Here is a 20894-nt window from a genome sequence, read left to right on the forward strand (position 1 = left end):
TAAATTGTTTCATATTCCAATATACAGGACCAACCTGTCGATGGTTATGCCTGTTAGAAGGACTACAGCTATGCTAAAATACGTCGCTCTGGATGTTGATCTATTCCATGTATCCGAAGGGGTTTTTCCAGATTCTCCTACTACTTTGACAAGTCTCTTTAATGTATTTTTTTCTTGTTATAATATGTACGCCTTAAATTTTAGTTTGTTATGTAGGTACATGTTATTTTTTAAATAAATTAATTGAATTGAAAGAACATTTTAGAGAAGAGAATGTAGAAGTCTAGGCATCCACAGAGCTTATGACCTGTCATTGGCTGGTTTGAGTGGCCACTTTACACACTGTGTAACATTCACCATTCTGCCTATATTTGAACATCTATATTCCTTTGATTTTTCCATCTGTTGACGTTTGTGAATTGTTGCGGGTGAGATTCGTATGACTGAACTGTTGCCAGAAAGTCTCAGGGAAGCTGGAAGCATCTTCACTTTTCGAGCGAAATGCTATTTGCATATCAGGGATAGAGATAATTAATTTGTGTATTACATAGGTTTTTAGATATATATTTAATTTAGGTGTATTTAGTTTAAAAATTAATTTATAATATTGTAATATATATACAGTAAAACCTCGTTTTTACATTCCTCGATTCTACATTTTCCCGCTTTTTACACCGAAATGTTCAGGACCCATTTTTCTTCATACAAATATTCCCCCCAATTCACGTTTTTTACATTTTTCATCACCCGGGTTTTACGCTTAAAAATTTTCGGAGTTCATTTGATGTGTCAAAATGATGTCGTAATAATGATGCCGCAGCCCGCGCGCCACCGCGTATGCCACGCAAATGAAGAATAAAAACAGGTAAACAAGTGATAAAGGATAAATTATTGTCTTAACCTAAATTTAAAGCAGGTGCAGTGTAATTGACCCTTTTGTTTAAGTGTCTTCCTTCAATATAAATAAAACTTCCCAACATTTAGGGGAAAAATTATTTTATGCAAATTCTATTTTCGTTTTTTTTTTATTCACACATAAAATAATTTTAACATGCTGTTTTTAAATCAAATAAAAAAACACTTTAAATAATATTGATTGAAAAAATATAAAAACATTTTTAGTGAAATCATTGAAAATAAAATGTTGACAATTTCCACTCATCACCGTTTTTACAATTTTTCTGGAAGTATATTTACACTATAGTGTAGGAAATCAATTTTATTTTTATGTAATTCCTATTTTTAATTTCCTCACTTTAGCGTTTTCCTCAGTTTTACACTTTTTTCTTGCTCCCTTGAAAAACGTAAAAAGGGGGTTTTACTGTATTAGTAAGTAAAAGTATTAAGTTAATCTGTAAATTTACATCTAAACAAATAAATAAATACGACCCAGCATAAAATTATGAAAAAAAATGGTATATATAACTCAATTTCGGGCACATCACTCACGTAGCCTTTTAAACCGTCAATATGATATAAAATAATGAATTTTTATGGTAAAAATAAGGGAAACATATTTATTATACCAAGTATAGTCCCGAATTGTTCTTATTAAAATACGGACACGGCCAAAATGATGGCAGAAAACGGGACGTCCTGTAAAATAGAGGCTGTCCTCTCGTCGGTCACTTTTGAGCACAAATGTGTATGATTGGCAATAGAAAGGTGATAATTTGTTTTACTTGAACATCGTGTTTCCACTGTGGTACGGCGAGGCTCCATCATGTCCAGTAATAATAGGTACGGCTCACTGTTACTTTACGTTTGCACCATTGTCTTGGGATGGCTGGTTTTCCTCAGTCTTTTCTCCATCACCGTAAAATGTTGGCTGAAAAATGGAAAATACATTTTGTTAAGGAGTCAAAATACAAAAATCTAATGGCAATCTATAAAATATGCTAGCCAAATATTGAGGAAGATTTTACAGCAAACCAATCCTGGTTACACACTAATCCGAAGTTGGTTAACACATCGGTTGTCAATACAGTTGTAGTGATCGCTACAATTTTTATAAGCAGTGTCGCAAAAATCTACATATTTACCTTAAGTACACCAGTAGTGGTATTCTGAATCTTCTCTACCCCCTAGAGAGTAGTTAATTTGGGGATTTTATTTATTTTAAAACGACGATACTTTGCTTTATTGGCCATTGCCACACTGATGATTAAACGTCAAATGATGTATAAAACTGTTTGAAAAATGGAAAAAAGTTGAATGCGGTTTGGTCAATTCAACCTAATTAAGTGTTTTGAGTAATGCTTAAGGTTACAATAATGTTCTAAATGAAAATCATCATGTTTGATTCCACTTGTTCATATTTATTTTATGTTTAATCATTAGTGTGGCCAGATATGAAGGAAAATGTAAACGCATCCAAAAAATAAAAATCCGTAAATTAACCACTCTCTAGGATAGAGAATATTCAGAATACCACCCCAGAACCTCTTTTACCACGAGGGATATGTTCCACCACGGTCACTGTTATCAATCTGTTTCTTTTTTGGGTGATACCGTGTGTGTTGGATTTGTTCTGGCGTTTCGGCTACCATTGCAGGAGCTATCTTCAGAGTAAACAGAAGTTTGAAGAAACTGAAGTTTACCCCGAAGATGGCTCCTGCAATGGTAGCCGAAACGTCGGAACAAATCCAACACATACAGTATCACCAAAAAAAGAAACGTCGTATAAAAAAAGTTTGCAAAAAAGAACAATGGTGGTTAGGTTTCTTTGTATAAAAATCGATTTGGGATTACGAAAAAAAATTATCGTGTACTATTTATTGTACCTTAATTTAATTTTTGACAAACAACAACATGACAACAAAATACATTAAAAATCGTAAAAAAAAATTTTTTTGTTAAAAAAATATTTCAATTTTGGTGACCATTTTCAACGAGTTGTAAATAACTCACTATTAGAAAATGGAAATCAAGTTGGGGTAGAGTGGGGTTCGAAGTTCAGACCTCTGATCCGTGAGTCCACAACACTAGCCATGGGACCACAACCCGATTCAAATCTGTGTAAAAAGAGGTTCAGGTGTAAAGCTAATCGTAAAAGTAAACTTGATCCGTTTTATCATTGGTGATACTGCATTACTATCGAGTTCAGCGTGTATTAGAGTTAGTGGGGGATTCACATCGGGTTAGTGAGAAATGGCGCGATGGTAGTAGTAGTAGTAGTATCAATAGATTTCTTGGTAGGAAAACATAAAAAGCGTTCTGTTAATATATTACTTACGATTTTTTACAACTAAAAATATCGTAATAATTTAAAACTAACGGCTCTTAGTCCAAATAACAAATTTATTTTAGTAAAACATTTTCTGTACAAAAAACAGATTACGCGGTATTGGATTACCACCGACGATATGTGATTAAAAATGAGTATTAATTTTAAAGATTATAAATTGACTGGAATATTTTTAAAAGGCGAAACCTCGACTAAAGCAATACAGTAAAACCTCGTTTTTACGTTCCTCGATTTAACGTTTTCCCGCTTTTTCCACTGAAATATTTAGGTCCCATTTTTTTCCGTACATTCTCATTCAAATATTCCCTCCAATTAATGTTTTTTTACTTTTTTCATAACCCCTGTTTTACGCTGAAAATTTTTGAAAACTCATTCGATCTGTCAAAATACACCAAGCCACGCGCCGCCGCGTGAATGGAGAATAAAATCGAGGTAAATAAAAAAATGTGTAAATTATTGTCTCAAACTAAATTCAAAGTAGATGCAGTGGAATTGACCATTTTGTTTAAGTGTCTAATTTTTACATTTTACGAAATTGTGACATGCAGTTGACGCATGTTTAGGAAGAATAGTCTTTACATCAATAAATTACGACGCAGAAAGTTTAAAAATTTGGCAATAGAAATATTATTTGAAGTTATAAACATAATGTGAAAAGAAGATGGTTTAAACAGTTATCATAAAAATGTGAAACAGTTTTGGCGCGATGTAAATGACAATTGAAATTCTGTGGTACCATACTAAGAAAAGTGATACCATATAAATAAAATTTCCAAATATTAAGGGAAAAAATCGTTGTATGCATTTTATGCAAATTCAAACGTTTATTTTCGTTTTTTTAAAGTCAAGTACCTACATAAAATTATTTAAACATGTTTTTTTTTTTAATTCAATAAAAAAGAACACATTGTAGTATTGCTTGAAAAAATACAAAATATTTTTTAAGAAATTATTGGCTTGAAAAAATACAAAATAATATTTAATGAAATAATTGGTAAATATGAATAATCTCCAATTATGACGGTTCTTCCAATGTTTCTGCAGTATATTTAGTATAGTCTAGTACAATAATTATATTTTTATGTAATTTAATTTTTTCCATATATTTTTCATTTCCTCACTTAAGTGTTTTCCTCAGTTTTACACTAAACAGGGGTTTTACTGTATTTAATTTGAAGGAATGATTTATGTTCTTATTTAAGTAGTCTATTTTATAAGGCTGAAAGAATGTCGTATTGTATCTTTATTTAGTTGTAAAATTAATTTCAGTATTCACAGATCAGTCCATACGTATTCTTATCGATTTTTAATGCAATAAGTAAAATATTGTTTAAATGTAGAGACATTTCCTGCCTATAAGCTAAAATCCTCGCATGTTGCTATATATTTCACCTGCATAATATGCAGTTATAAAAAGAGGGTTATTATTTTTTTAAATTATTTACTATAACTTTTTATCAATAGCAGAGTATACAAACATGCAATGTTAATATAAATTACAGGTACATAAAAAAAAAAATATATTTATCACAATGAAATATATTAAAGGCGTTTAAGGATGGGGTAAAGAGTAAAGATACATGCAAATGTCACACAATTTGATGTGTAAATATATTTTTAAATAGTAATAAACACACGAAATGAGTTCAAATTTATATACAAAAATATTTTTTTCAAAAGGAGATTCAATTTTACAAAATTATTGACAAAGGTGGGTGTTTACTCTAGAAATTATATGTATGCATAGGTAAAAATGAAATGATAAATCACTGCTTATCGATAGAGAAAATTTAAAATGAAAGGAAAAGTATACATTTTTCAAGAGAACAAAAAGAAAAAAAATGTGTTTCTTGAGTTTTTGTTGATATGTATTTTTTTTGTGTTCTCTTCATTTGGAAAAAAACAGACAGCTTATTATGTTTACACCCAATATATAAAAAAAATATTGTTCGTAGAACCATGTAACAACTACCATTACAGGATGGATCACTTCATCATCATCAGCTTCTTCCACATACACGTATACATCTTGTTATACATGCCCTTCTGTTGTGTTTGCTTTTAACATGACCACAATTCAGAATTTGGTTTATCTGATCATGCCACATTTTTTTGGTCTTCCTCGTTCTATGTTACCATTAATTCTCATTATATATTCAATCTGTTTTACCATTCTTTCGTCATCCATTTGTTTTACGTGACCAAATCATCTTAGTGACCTTATCTTAATCTTGTCACTGAGGAAGTTGTGCTACAGAAAATTGGATATGAATTTTCTTTCTTACTGGCGGTAAAAATTAGAGCATTAAATTGTTCGGTGAAGTTTCTTGAAAATGTATGAAAAAAAAAAGTAAAAACAAAGTACTTTAAACAACGTCACTAGTTCTTCCGAATTAACCAGAAATCAATGACAAATCCGCAGAACTCACCGAAGACAAATTGTGATGTCGCATGCAGAGTAATTACAAAACTTCATAGCGCTGATAATACCGTACATAAAAATATTGAAAAATAATTTCGTTTACTTTGATAGCATATAAAAAATAAATTCCTTTATACATCGATTTAAGGGTCATTTCAAGTTCTAATACCGGTACGTCAGAGGGATAGAATCCTGTGCGCCAATTGTTGCTTTTTCAGGAGCAAAAAATGATCTCCATGAGCTAATTTAATTTTTAATTTATTTTGTTTGTTTGTTAATAAAAACATTTTTAAATTGATTAAAATACCATAAAATTATGTATATATGGTTTACTATGACTCCAATAACTGTAATTATAAAGATCTGGTCTAAAACGATTTTAGCAGTTTTATAATATATAACACATATTGTCTTATACCACCAGATAGAATTTTTTTAATTATTTATTTTCAATTACCTTTTCCCCATCTTGATAAACTTCCATCGATGATATGTATTATTTTTTTGAGATATGTTAGAGATATGAGACCTTATATACTATGGTATGACTATGAATTAATATTTTTTATGAATACGCAGGGTGGAAAAACATGATACGGAATAAGTCAAATAAACTTAAGTGAGTTAAAGACAAAATCGGAGGGAATGCACAGAGAATTACGTAAGAAATGCTTGCCTTGCTAGTGATATAAGTTTTAAAAGCCAAAACTAACACATTGATTGCTACAGGGGCCATCGGTGACTGGAAAATTATATAAGTTGAGTTACCTTTTAAAATAATTTGCAAGTGGTAACACCCAATGCATTAAGCTTATTCTACCTGTATCCTGATATGAAAGAATGCGTTATTTTTTTATAACTTTTTATTATAATATTAATTTAGAAAGTGTTTGAAACCTAATATCAAGATTAATAAATACTTTAACAGAGAAGCAGAACCTAATTCAGTTTGACTCCAATTATCCGGATTAATGAACGCTCAGTCAAAACCAAAATGCTTGCTTGTGTCATGAAAGCGTGAAAAAACCTTTAGGATAAACATTGTAAAAAGGATAGTGTAACTGTTCATTGGTAAATATTTGTTCACGAGAGATTAACAAAGTTTAAAACAATTAATATTGAAATGAAAACATTATTTTTGCAAACGTCAAACTAGGCGTAATTGCGAAGCTCTTCTTACGCATAGGGTTGCACCGATAGGAATATGTTTTTGAAATATAATTAATGCGAGTTAATATTATTTTTTCATTCCCCAAAATCCAGTGAAACAAAATAAATGGGTCAAAATTGTAAGGAATTTAAGGAAAGAATCTGATAGGGATCCACCAAAAATGATTGTTGATTGTTAACGTTAAAATACAAACATTTTGATTTACTAAAAATGAGTATCCTCCAATTTTTGGTAGGATATGCATGATCTTTGAATGCAGTTCTGGTATAAATAAACAAACTCGGTAACTATGGGTACGTTTTCGTGTTATTACTTTTTAAATATTTTTCTCTATAGGGAGCGTCTATGTATCAATATGTCAATGCCATTTAATAAATATGTATCAATGTGTTAGGCAGAAAATCGAATTAGATTAATGGCTACTCAATATGAAGGGAGAAATTTCACTCAAAACAACGGGATTGTTAATAAATGAGGAATTTAGAAAAAATACAAATTTTTAACAGAATATCAAACCTTTTGTCGATTGTACTTTTAGTCATTTACAGCTGACACTCTCTAAACTGTCTAGTACAAGTTTGCCAAAATGGCTTCTGAAGCCCTGCGAATTACCACAAACACTATAAACAATTTGGTATACAGACTATATTCAGAGAATGATGAAGCGTATTTTTGTTTTGTATAAAGTCACAAAAATATTAATTTAATAAATCTCTTTATAAAACATAATAGTTTATTTCATAACGCCAGACATCATTCATAACACATAATGTAATATCGTGGGCTCAATGCTGTAACTGTAGTCGGGGTCTACGATCAAGGCGCACAGAAGGTATGCTGTAGTGTGTTGTGATGCTGTCCGGTTGAGTTTAGATAAAAATTAGCCGGTCAGTATTCACAGCTATATTATATTCTTGAATATCGAAGTGCCAATTTCGATCAAAACTCAATCGGGTATCATCAAAACACATTACCGCATTCCTTCCGGAGGCTTTTAACGTACACTCCATCTAAAGGTAACTTAAAAATCATAATTTTTTAATTAACTAGGAAAAGATTGCTAAAAAGATGTGTTTTTAGTGGTTAACCCAAAAATACTGATTTTTAAGTTGAAGAAAAATGAGGAAGTTCAGTGGTGTTTGAATTTCTTAAAAAAACTATTAAACAAAGCCAAAATTTTTGTTTTTAAATTTCATGTATTGATCATTTCAAGTCTTGTATATTTTTAATTACTTCACATGTGACGTCTCAAGTTCTCTTCGCCTTCTAGATGAGTTCTGCTGATTGGTGGAGTTACCTTGCCGTAAATCTGTCAGAACTCTCTTATCATCGGTTGATTCTGAAGAACGTAAGATGTCATGCTAAGTAGTTCGTTTTCATTAAAATAATTTTTATTATTTATTTCATACATTTTAATGCTCTAGTTTTTACTGTGTGTAAGAATACATTTCTTACATCCGATTCCTCGTGGGGCTGAACTTTATCATTATAGCATTGAGCCCACGACATAATATAATAAGAAAAGATTACTAAAAACATTAAAATTGTGTGAAAAAGTATTCACATAAGATGTATAGAATTCATCATTATCATTAATTACTAGGCATTGCATTCAAATAATAATTATAAAATAAAATGTGTACGTCTTTAATATAATTTGTGACGCTCGAGTACATATAGCCAAAATTACAAACATAACATTTTTAATACAAAAAAAAGGAAAAAAAAATAAAAAAAATTGTTGCTATCATAGCCTTCCTTATTTGCACACAATGGTGCATGGAGCACTGAATTGGTATGCCAAATGCAGCGTATCTCGATCATCTCTCGCATGGAGGTAAGGTGACAGTCTCGTGTTTCCAGGGGCAAATAAATATTTCAGTGTAAAACTAACTTTTAAAACAAATTTATAATTTAAATCGAACCGGGGTCCTCGAGCAAGATACCCATAAAAAGTATTTTACTAGTGGCACGCTGTTCATTTTTAATTCCTAATACAGTACTTCATTCGAAAAGTTTGGCCCGCTTTAACCTTCTTATATAAATAAATATATATTGTATACAATATTGCCTGTCATGTATTTACCTCGTCGTGATTCTCCTGGTTCCTCTGCTCGTCCTCGTCGTCCGAGTCATCCTCACCGGAGGAGTCCCCGTCGGGGGCGGCCGGGGGCTCCGCCCCGGGCGCGGCGGGGCGCCGGCCCTCGCGGCTCAGGCGGTCGTGGCACTGCAGGCACACGCGCAGCAGCTTGCTGGACTGCCCCGGCAGCAGGAAGCGCTTAGAGGAGCACGGCCCGCACACGACGGAGCCGCATGAACGGCAGTGGTGCTGAAACACACAGTCATCGTCATTTCCCTTTGCACATCCAGTGGTGCATAGAGCACTGAATTGTTAAGCCAAATGTAGCGTATTTGTCATTATATCATCTTTTACATGAAGGTAAGGTAATCGGTCTTATGAGATTATAGACCTAAAATATGGTCAAATGGCCATGCCAGTTTCAAATAGGTTTGTGGTCTGAGGTCCCACTCGACCCCAACTTGATTCCCATTTTCTAATAGCAAGTTATTTACAGCTCGTTGAAAATGGGCCAACAAATAAAAATATTTGAGTAAATCATACGAACGCAAATATTTCTTTAAAAAAATAGTGTAAGAAACTTACCCTGCGATTGAGGACTGTGAACTGGGTCTTCTTACAGTGCATACAGACAGGAGCAACATTATCCGGTACCCACACAGCTGCGTGGACTTCCACGGCTTTCTTACCACCTAGAAAATAATTTTATGGTTACTTCTTCACAGTTTTTTTTTATTTATTGTTTATTTATTTAGTTCTATGTATTTACATAGTCTAATATATATTTACAACACAATATTTACATCTATACTTATTCTAACATTATTTATCACTATTATACACTTAGTATCCTAATTTATAATATTAACTGTTTCATATGTACATTTTCATTAATTATATTCACTATTTACACTAATTACTACCTAATATTTTTCACATATATACTTTTTACATTTAATTTTAAATATATTTACATTAATTTCATTTTTTATGCTTTCTGGCATTTCTTCAAATAGTTTTATTCCCTTGTACATAAGGCAGTTCTGGGACATTGCTTTTGATTTTTTTTCCAGTCTTAGTCTTAGTCTTAGTTGTAAAAACAATTATGAACGAACGCAGAATATGGTCTTTCAGACAATGTTTTGCAAAACAGCAATATATAATATGTGCACAAATGCCAAAATTTGTGGATGAGCAAGTATTATAGACAAAACTATTGGGTGTTCCAATGGTTTGAAAATTTAGAGCAAATGGATGCGAAGGAAATGCTAAAAAGATTTGCAATGCGAATATTCATGCATGCAGCATGAAGCATGATCCTGGACTTAATTTTTTAACAATAATAGCAAATTTCTTGTTTATTGTATTAAAGTTTTCCTCAATTACTTGAAATATGTGTTCTGTGCCTCAATCATCTTTAACAATGGCAAAAAAAAGTATTTCTTTAATTTGTATTTTTTCAAATCATATTTTAAAACATTGCCTTTTACTAATTATAGTCCTTCCAAGAACTAGGGACACTTTAAATTAAAAAAAAGTGTATAAATCAGTGGTTTTAATCCATAGCTAAATACCCATACATCCAATATAAATTATTATTTTTTATCAAGAATCGCAGTGAAATTCAGACGAAAGCATGACCACCCGTGTATATTTTATTGCCATATAAAGATATGGCAAACAAAGCAATAGTTGTCTCTGTCACGCTCATAAACGCGTCTGAGAACGAGAGAGACGGAGATTATTTTCATAATGCGTATGTCGTGCGATGTCATACCATGCGCTTATTCACAGATACTACACAAATGCAATGTGTAAATGTATTGTTCGTGCCAGGTCTATATACCAGACTAGTACATATCAAAGATATGGAAATTAATATATCAAGGTGGAATGAACAATTTGCATAGAATACCACAGTGGACTAATTAAAGTTACTTGCAATATGAATCTAATCTGTTTGAATTTTATAGATTATGTAGCTGAATAAGTGAGCTTATCATAATTTCACACGCTTTATTAAAAAGGTGTTAATCAATTTATATACAACGCACTTTTTCTCAAAAGATCCTCGATGCATTTCTCTATGTGCGCCATCCACTCTTCTTTTTCTGTTGATGTTGCCGCATATACAGCAAAGGATTTGGAAGCTGTGCGAATAAGCCAACCATTCCGAAACTCTGTAAAAATAAGAAAAGGATGTTATTTTAAAAATAAGACCAAGGAAAAATCGTTGCACATAAAAGATCCATTATTATGGATAACTTATATAGCGCGATTTTTGTAATATAATACCTCAAGGGCGCTTTACATAGTGATTCTATAAATAAATAAATTCAATTGATGCTTTTAAATTTGTAATTTAAATAAAACAATTTATTTTGTTATCACATGCTACAGATTTATTTAAATGATTTAGAGAACAAGTGGGTTTTCAGCTTTTTCCGAAACATCACTTCACTCTCACAGCCTCGCACCTCTGCTGAGAGAGCATTCCATGCCATAGGGCCTGCGACCGCAAATGTGCGTTCACTGAATTTATGCGCCATTTGCGTAGAGGTATAATAACATTTTCTCTCGCCGTAGACGTAGCTGATCTAAGCGTAAGACGCCTGTTAGGTAGTTCCATTACACATAAAAAGATACATTATACATGGTTCAAATAAACTAGTTTAAGTGCCAAAAGAATTCTAATTGTACTGTATAATTGAATCGCTTATTCCAAAAACGACCAAAGTAAAAAATCAATGATTTTGTAGGAGAAAGAAAAAACATACCCTTGAAAAAAAATGTATGATACAAATTGATATTTCATAGTAATATTATCAAAACTATAAAAATAAAACTAGTTTGCTTTGCGTGGACTTAATTTGTACCTTCCAGTATGGTTCTAATAAATATTATAAATTTTCACTTTGGTGATTTTTTTAAATTAACGATTCCATTAATAATAGCATTTTAAATATAACAATAATAACTGAAGTTTAACAATAAAATTATTAATGTAATACACAATTAATTATTCCATATAAAGATAACACAAAGGACAAAAGACTCATATTTATTATACGGTGTATGGAAATGACAAATTATTGCCAAGAGTTGAATAGTGAACATACAAATGTTTATCAAGCAGCATCGATAAACATACCATTTAATGAGTTTATCAAGCATCCTTTGATACTAAATTAACATAAATAATAATAAACAAAACAGGATAGACGGTCACTGAATTGCACAGTAAAAACATATAAATAATTTAGTATATTGTTTCAAATTGGCAGTGGTGCGGTGGTCAAGAAGCTTGCATCATATGCGGAGGGTTCCAGATTTGATTCGGGATGAGCTCACAAAAATTAGATGCATTTTTTCTCAATTCTGGGCAATTTACCACTGTGATTGGGCGTCTTGGTCTGTTATGGTGCAAAATAAAAATTTAATAAAATAACCACAAAGTTAGTGCTTCAAATATAAACTTTATATAAAAATGTAATAATTAACTCGATAATATCTAAATTGTTGCAACAGAGAGGGAAAACATTTTCGAGAAGGGAATGTGGATGTCTAGGCATTTCAGGTTTTCCCTCTCTGTGATCCAGCCTGTCTGCAAATATTTGGGACATACACAACATTTTCAACAATATCTAATTAAAATAAAAAAAGATAAACATTTGCATTATTGCAATAGGGAAATATCAGGGATTTTTGTTTGTTTTTTTTGCTAATTATTAGTAGCATAAAAAATATTTTTAAATTTTAAATTCAATTCAATGAACAATTCATTATTTTTAATCCATTCCATATATTTTTATCGGTATTCGTAGTATGTGATATTTGCCTATTATTTAACAAAATCTTGAAGTTTTTGTGCCATTTTTTGTTAGTAGTAAATAACATTGTTAGAAAATAAAAAACAAGTTGTGGTAGTGCTGGATTAGGGATCACAACCCATTTCAATTATGTTTTTACACACATGTTTAACAAGTATGGTAAGATGCCCATGCTCAATAAAAGATAGTACCCTAAGCACCATTAGTATTACACATCCACCTCGTGGTGTAGTTGTTAATGCTTTTGACTATCATGTTTAACCCATTGCACCACTAATAAAGATGACATAATTTGTTCATACAACACACTATTTAATTTTGACACATTTTTTTATTACAATAACATTTATTTATTTTAAAGAAACAAACAGTCGACGATGCTATAGTAACATTAAAAAAAATACAGTTTAAAGACAGACCAGCAAAGTTTCTAAATAAGAATCATACCTATTATTAAATTGTGTTACAGCAAAAGGGTGTGTTTATGTGTATTTGTATAAGAGTAAGTGTAGATATATATATAGTTGGATAATTTATAAAGCGCCATTTTTGTGAAAATCACCTCAAGGGCGCTGTACAATTAATAAATATCCCAGTACGTCTTGCAGCTACAGAGCGCATGGACGGTTGGGATTCTAGTTCCTCGTTTTCAATTAAGATCAATCAAAAATTATAATAGATAGGAGCTAGATTACAGGACGTCTTGCAGCTACAGAGCGCATAGACAGTTAGAAATTTAGCCCCCATTTACACATTTTAAAAATTGACAAATAAATTTAGTGTATTACAAAATAATAATAATATGAATAGTAAAAAGGAGTAAGATTACAACACGCCTTGCTGCTACTAAGCGCATAGACGATTGGAATTCTAGACCCCGTTTACAAAATTAAGGTATTTTAAAGTTGAAATATGAAAGCTAGATAACCAATCATCGTGCAGCTACAAAGCGCATGGATGAGAGGAATTCCAGCAAAGTTAAAACAATATCAATAAATCTATAAAAAATAGAGTATAGTAGTAAATTGGTCAAGTGTTCATACCAAGAAGTAAGCAATAAAAAACTAAATAAATAAAGCACTGTATCAACTCCATGGTTAACAAAGGGAGATAGATGTCCGAAGAGAAAGATGTGTGTTTATGTGTATTAGTGTAGGAGTAAGTGTTCAGGTGTGTGTAAGTGTGAGCATAATTAAATAGTAAGTGGGATCGTATCGCAGCCAGAAATAGGATAAATTAATATTTTATAATAAATCGTGATTATTACATTTTATTATGAAATCAGTAACCGAAATATACTTATTTATGTCGTTTTTATGAATAAAGTTATTGTCATTCAGTTTTAATGTAAAAAAAATATAAACTCCAAAGACAAATCGGCGAATCGCCGGCTTTGTGAGTCAGTGAAAAATTGACCTTGGCCAGTGATTCGCCTGCTTTGTGTTGCAATGGGTTAAATTCCTATGTTCAATTCCCAGCAAAGTTGACATATTCATCTAAAATGTGATATTTCATCATCACTGAATTGGCACCTGAAGTGTAAGACTGATCATCTTACATTCACGTAATAAATTATCAAGAATTTCTGAATATCATCATTCATCAAATTATCGTCGCATTCAGTGTAATAATGCATAAGTACCCTATGCATCATTGGGTGTGAACAAGGGGATGATATTGATGGGCTATTTATCACATGAGCAGGTCCAGACCTACCATTGGTTCAGTCGGCACAAAGAACCAGACACTTGCTAACAAGGGAGGGGAGAATATTAAGCTTGTATTCATTTTCAAATATGTATATTACCGCCACTTTTCAGTAAGTGGCAGGGTGCTAGGTCCTGTTAGATCCGGCACTACGAATGAGGATTGCCAGCCTATCAGGCAAATTAGCAGAAGACACGATCAATTAAGTATTACAATCAATAACCACATTCTGATACTGGTAAAAAAAAGGATAAAATAAATCCCTGACTAAATACAGGCTTACCTAATGAGGCAGGTAATTATAAAACCATAAAAGTAACGAAAAATATAAGTATTAATTAAATAAATTATATAAGGAAGGATATGTATATAAATTACATATTGTATTAAATAATGGACATGCATGAGTCATGCACTCATAAAACATGGATAACCATAGAAAATTAATGAGTTCTGTAATGACTCATTGCCTGTTGGTCATCTTCTTGAATCACTAATAATAAGAAATAAATATTTGTCATTTTCTAATGAGTTGAACTTGATTTGACTTAATTCTTATCTTTTAGAACAACCAAAGGTCAGCGGCAGTTTCAACAACCTATTTTGGTGAAATAATTTCTTCATTACGCTAAAAAAATGAGGAAAATAATTAGATTTACAGCCCCTGTATAGCCTACAGTGGCCATGAAGCTCGCTTCAGTTTTCAACCAAGAGTTCTAGGTTTTAATCCTCGGGGACTACTGAATTTAGAACGTTATGGCTATTGATTAAAAAAAAAAAGGGAAATATTTACTTTAAATAGTGGCAACATTCCTTTTAAAATGTTGCCATTGCTTCTTAAGACGCATGCGCAAATTGCTATTTTAATTGTCAAATGATCCGACGTATATGCTGCAACTACCTGAAATTCTCAAATCATGACTGTCAAACTTTGCTCTGACTCTAAAGTAAAATTAAAACTAACTTATTTCAATTTATATTTAAAAAGGCTTATGCGATAAGAAGTGGCAATCACAGAATACCGTTCTCATGATAATTTGGATTCCGATTGTAATCGCCCCCTGTGATATCATAACTGAATGTGAGTTTTCTCAAGCTGTGATGTAATTTAAATAAATGTAATTAGGCTTTGGGTATGTGGCGTAAAAAATTGTCTCCAGCTAGTAGTTAGTGAGTTTTCTCAACACGCGTACAACTGGCACCCAAAGCGTAATACTGATCACCTAACCATTATGGCGACAGATGGTCAAATTACGCTGCATTTAGTGTACCAAAGCAGTGCCCTATGCACCATCACGTGCCGATAAAAGTACGGAATTTAATTTGTAGAGAAACAGTAGACAAAAGCAACAATTTTAAACGGCAGGAATGTGCAGTTTATATCTACACAATAAATCTTAGATAATATTTATGGAATGATAAAAATTGCTATAGACTATTTACCTATCAATGGATTTGTGGGATTTCTTTGACATTTGAAATCTCACACAGTAACAGTAAATTCCATCTTTACATTTAAGTATTCTAGTTTCACATTTGACCTTTTTTATAAATGAGTGTCGAGAATTTTGTTATCCGCATAGTATGCTGCTAAAAATGATTATTGATTTTATGAAATGGTTTATTATAACATTGATAAACTATGACATTACCTCATTTCTAATTGAACGTACTAATATATATTAGTAGTCAAACCAAAAGACATATGTAATACACCAGAACATCTTTTTACATGGTGGGTACATTTCACACAGTACCGTGTGAAAAAAGTATATGAAAAAAAAGACATTGGTGGATGGGTTTCCTTCCATAAAAATCAATTTGGCATTTAAAAAAAAAATGTTTACTTTCTATTCAACCTTAATTTTATTTAAAAATATAACAGGACTACAAAATACTTTAAAAAATCATAACAAAGATTATAAACTATCATATTCAATAAAACAAATACAAACTAATGCCACTTTGGGATAAAGGGATTTTGAGTATTATGCAATTAAAATCTAAAACTTACTTCCACTATCCATTAAAATAATTAGTAATGAGAAAATGTTCAAAAAGGCTATAAAAAAATGGATAGTGGAGATGGGTAGAAATAAAATGGATTGTCTCATTCACACAAACCAATATTGAATCACCTGCCCCACAAACTTATAGTTTATGTTATGTTTTTGTTCTTTTATTGTGTGTTTTATAATATAGGTATACAAAAATTAAATATAAACAAAAATACGCAAGGTTTAAAACTGTCTTAACATTTTGTAATTTCTGTCTGTATATTAAGTCTTCTTTGTATATTCTCACATTTAAAAAAAAGTATATTTTTAAGTGTCCTCGGCACGGGTAACAATTAATGCATTTTTTCATCACAATGGAATTTTCCTGCGTAGCGTCGTGCCTGATCACTACGAAAGCCTGTCAAAGAATGACAACAAGGAAGGCAATTACCCACCAATTAAAATTCCATCGACTACGCGCTTGTAATATATTTATCTATTTCATTAGGTTAAGTATGTGGTCATTTTTTACAAAAATTGAGTTAAGTGGGAAGCAGTCGATTTATTGAAATGAATTATTTTATTATTAAAATGATAAAGTTGCAACGATGAACAAAATTAAGGCCTTCGGACTATGGTTGTGCAGAAGAATGCTGCAAATCATGAGGTTCGTATGAGGGACAGATCATGTCTCCAATGAAGCAGTTTTAAGCATCATGAATAAAGAGAGGGAGTTACTGACCACCGTCAAAAGAAGAAAAGTCTCATACTTTGGTGACACATGACAATGAGAAGTTTACTCTTCTCCGACTTATTGTGGAAGGAAAGAGGGCATGCGGGGTATGGGATAAAAAAGAGCATCATGGATTAGAATTCCTCGACGGTGGTTCGGTGTGCCGGGTGCAGTAGCGCTGATCAGACTGGCCCAGGGTTGTGACAAGTTCAGGACGGTCGCTAACCTCCGTTGGGAGCGGCGAAGGAAGAAGAAGAAGAAAAATAATAAAACTTACGGCCATCATCCTTGAGTGATTCCAACTTGACTTCTTCCAGTGGAATGATGTGCTGTTTGTTGTACTTTTTCTTGTTGATAATAATGTTGCCATAAACGAGAATGTCGTTGAAGAGAAAGAATTGTCTCGGTTTCGGCTTCTTGCGACACATTTTGGTAAGTACCCCCTCTCCTACAAGAACTCGGCCTTGAACCGCAAGTGGCTACAAAAAGACATTGAAAATTAGAATAAAATGATGGAAAAGTTAACATCAAATCAATTTATTTATGTTTGGAACATTAAAAAACTAAAAATATAAGAACAAAATGAAAGCAAACGTTCCTATAATTAAATAGAGATGATGCTTCATAGAACGACAGTTAGAAATTAGGTTCTCAAAAATGAGCGTTGTCGCATCAACATTGCCACGCAAAACACGTTGTGGAGTAAAAAAGACTAAATGTCTATGCCAGTTTTAGTATATAATAATTCATTTATTTAATTACTGACTGGTTTCTGAGCTAATATGTATATGTTCCTGCTGAAAGGAAGTGCTAATGATCGAATTATTTGAAATGACCATTACACGTTTTTTTTTTTGATATTAACTATTAAATTATAGAATTGTAAATTCAAAAATGATTCTCTTCTGCACAAATTGTTTTTTTTTTTTAAATCATATAACGCACACGGAATCATTGACAAGAAACTGCCAAATATTAATTCAAATAACTAAATTTTAGAGAGTGAATATTTTTGTAAAAATTATTATTTTTTTTTTTTAGAGAAAATAAATATTTGCATTCTTATGATTTATCCGAACATTTAATTTTGAGGGCCATTTTCAACGAGTTGTAAATAACTCACTATTAATAAATGGAAATCAAGTTGAGGCAGAGTGGGATTTGAACCACGGACCTATGGTCCATGAGTCCGAGACACTAGCCACAGGATCACAACCTGATTCTGACGAGGAACGTTAGCCCTACAGGGAATTGGATACAATAAATGTTTTCTTGCGCGCGGTAAAAATTGGAGCATTTAATTATACGGCAAAATTTCCTTAAAATGTACAAAAAATAATAATAAAAAATATTTTAATAAAAACTAATTACTTTGAACGACGTCACTAATTCATACATCCATATATTAACCAATGATAAGAGAGTTATGGAAGGTTTCCGGTTTGCTCAATGTCAATGGACCAATGGGCAGAACTGATCGAGAATAAGCAGAAGACAACCTCTGACGTCACAAGCGGAGTTATTTCAGAAATACAAAACATTAAAGAATCATAGCGCTTATAATACGAAATACAAAAATTGGCTTAGTTAATAGTCAATTTACAAATAATATTTAAAAAACTCAGAACTTCCCTACTCAGCTTTATTTAAAATAAGTTACTTGAGTTTATTTATGTTCTTTTTCAACATTTTCTTTTTCAAAAACTTCTGTTTTCGAATATGAAAAAAGTTGTAAAGGTATTCATAATATGCGTTAACTTCATAATACTACGCAATTCTGTAACCAACATAATAAATTATTGTACTCTCTGGACTGTAAATTTATAATTCACAGGAGTGAAAATTTTGTTAACATGCACTATCAATAAATACTAAAGAAACAGTCGGCCTCGTGATGTAACGTTCAGCGCGTTTGCCTACCTTGCAAGGGGTCTCAGGTTCGATTCCCGACATGATTGATATGAAATATTTATTTTAAAGGGTGTTTTCACACTAGAATATTTCATAGTCCTTGGACTGGTATCTGAAGTGTAAGACTGATCATTTTACTTTCATGAAACATAAATGATCAAGATAAGCTGCGACTGGTGTACCAATGCAGTGCCCTACGCGCCATTGGGTGCGGAAAGGGAATGAAAATGATGAAAAACATTTTACGCACATGGTACTAAGTCATATAAATTCTTACCAATATTTTGTGACCATTATAGCGAACTAAATTTCTATGCATGTGTCGGCACTGCATGGATTATGTATATTGTCTGCTCTCTTTAACGCATGATTTATCGCTTTGAAGCATTGTCTATCTTGATCAAGCCACGGTTTCACCAGATCTAATATTTTCATACAAATTCATGGTAAAAAATAGTGCAAAATTATTAGCGCATCCGTAAGATGACAAGATAATGCATAAAATGTTGTTATGAACTGCTCTTTACATATTTATAATATCATAGTCCCTGGACTGGTATCTGAAGCATAAGACGGATCATCTTACTTTCAGGTAACAAAAATGATCAAGATAAGCTGCGATTGGTGTAGCAATGCAGTGCCCTATGCACCATTAGGTGCGGAAAGGGGATGATGATGGTAAAAGGAACATTACAGGTGGTAAAAATACAAGTTAAAAGGATTACTTTTAATACAATTACATTAATGAATAATTTATTAAAACCTGCTCAGGACAATAGTAGATTCGTTAACAGCTAGCTCTATGAAGTATTTTTTAGATGAGTGGAACGAAAGTAAATTATGAAATCAAACATCAATTGAATCTCGGGCATTCATACATTATGAATGGGTATTATTGATGCCTTTCTATAATTGGGCAATCGGAATATAAATTACAAATACAAGCATGCGTTACCTGGCCTGAGCTGCCGAAGCAGCTCTCCACCATACTAATCCTCCTGGCATTTGCTTCGCTATTCACTAAGAAGTGGAAAAAATGATTATATTATTTATTTGTTTAGCAAGAAAGTTGGGAGGTAGCACAAAGTTGTGAGAAAGAAAAAACGGATGTTCAAGGCTGAAAATATTTTCGTACGATCGAAATTCGCTGACATAATAAGACTAAGATCAAAAATACTTTGAATTAGGTGATTAGAATGAAAAAAAAACATTAAATGTCAATCAAAAACACTTACCGAGCCTGTCCACCATGATTCATATGTATTTTCCGGAATAATATTTTTCTAAGCATTTGTTTATGACTCAGAGTCAAAGAAAAATAAATTAACTAGAAGAATGTCTATGAACTTTGTATTTTTTCAGCAAAATAATGAGCAAATGAATATATATTCATGCGGACACCAATAAAAATATAAATACATTTTGTATGGATTTATGTATTATTTTCGTATGTTTGTGTGCTAAAATATTATAAAATAAATTAAATTAAGTAAGTTTATCACTTTTTACATATTTAATTTTTTTTAACATCCAAAAAGCCCACTAACACGACACAATGGAAAAACATTACAACCATCATTATAAAAAACTACAATCAACACTGACCGGATCTAATAAGTATTGCTACAACCGTCTTTCAATTTTTTATTGTTGGTTTATTTTTCATAAAAACCGTTTTTTTATTTTTTATTATTATTACGACCGTTGTAAATTAAAAATTTTATATTTAATCCATCATAAATTCATGCAACACAGATTTTATTAAAAATCAATGTCAAAATAACATCTCATTTCAA

General features: G+C 31.8%; 1 protein-coding gene across 1 annotated transcript; it reads right to left on the reverse strand.

Moving 5' to 3' along the window:
- Positions 1-1217: 1217 nt before the first annotated feature.
- On the reverse strand, positions 1218-20412 carry rush (pleckstrin homology and FYVE domain containing family member rush hour). The gene is made up of 7 exons (XM_088228212.1): positions 20334-20412; positions 20054-20118; positions 17465-17666; positions 10975-11100; positions 9506-9612; positions 8927-9169; positions 1218-1828 (listed from the first exon to the last, which is right to left on the reverse strand). Exons 1-7 carry the CDS (start codon positions 20347-20349, stop codon positions 1754-1756), a joined length of 834 nt encoding a protein of 277 aa, XP_088084338.1. The 5' UTR covers positions 20350-20412; the 3' UTR covers positions 1218-1753.
- Between the last annotated feature and the right edge of the window lie 482 nt (positions 20413-20894).

Source organism: Micrasema longulum, unplaced genomic scaffold (genome assembly GCF_059751315.1).
Source record: "Micrasema longulum isolate JH-2025_06_02 unplaced genomic scaffold, ASM5975131v1 h1tg000570l, whole genome shotgun sequence".
Lineage (NCBI taxonomy): Eukaryota > Metazoa > Arthropoda > Insecta > Trichoptera > Brachycentridae > Micrasema > Micrasema longulum.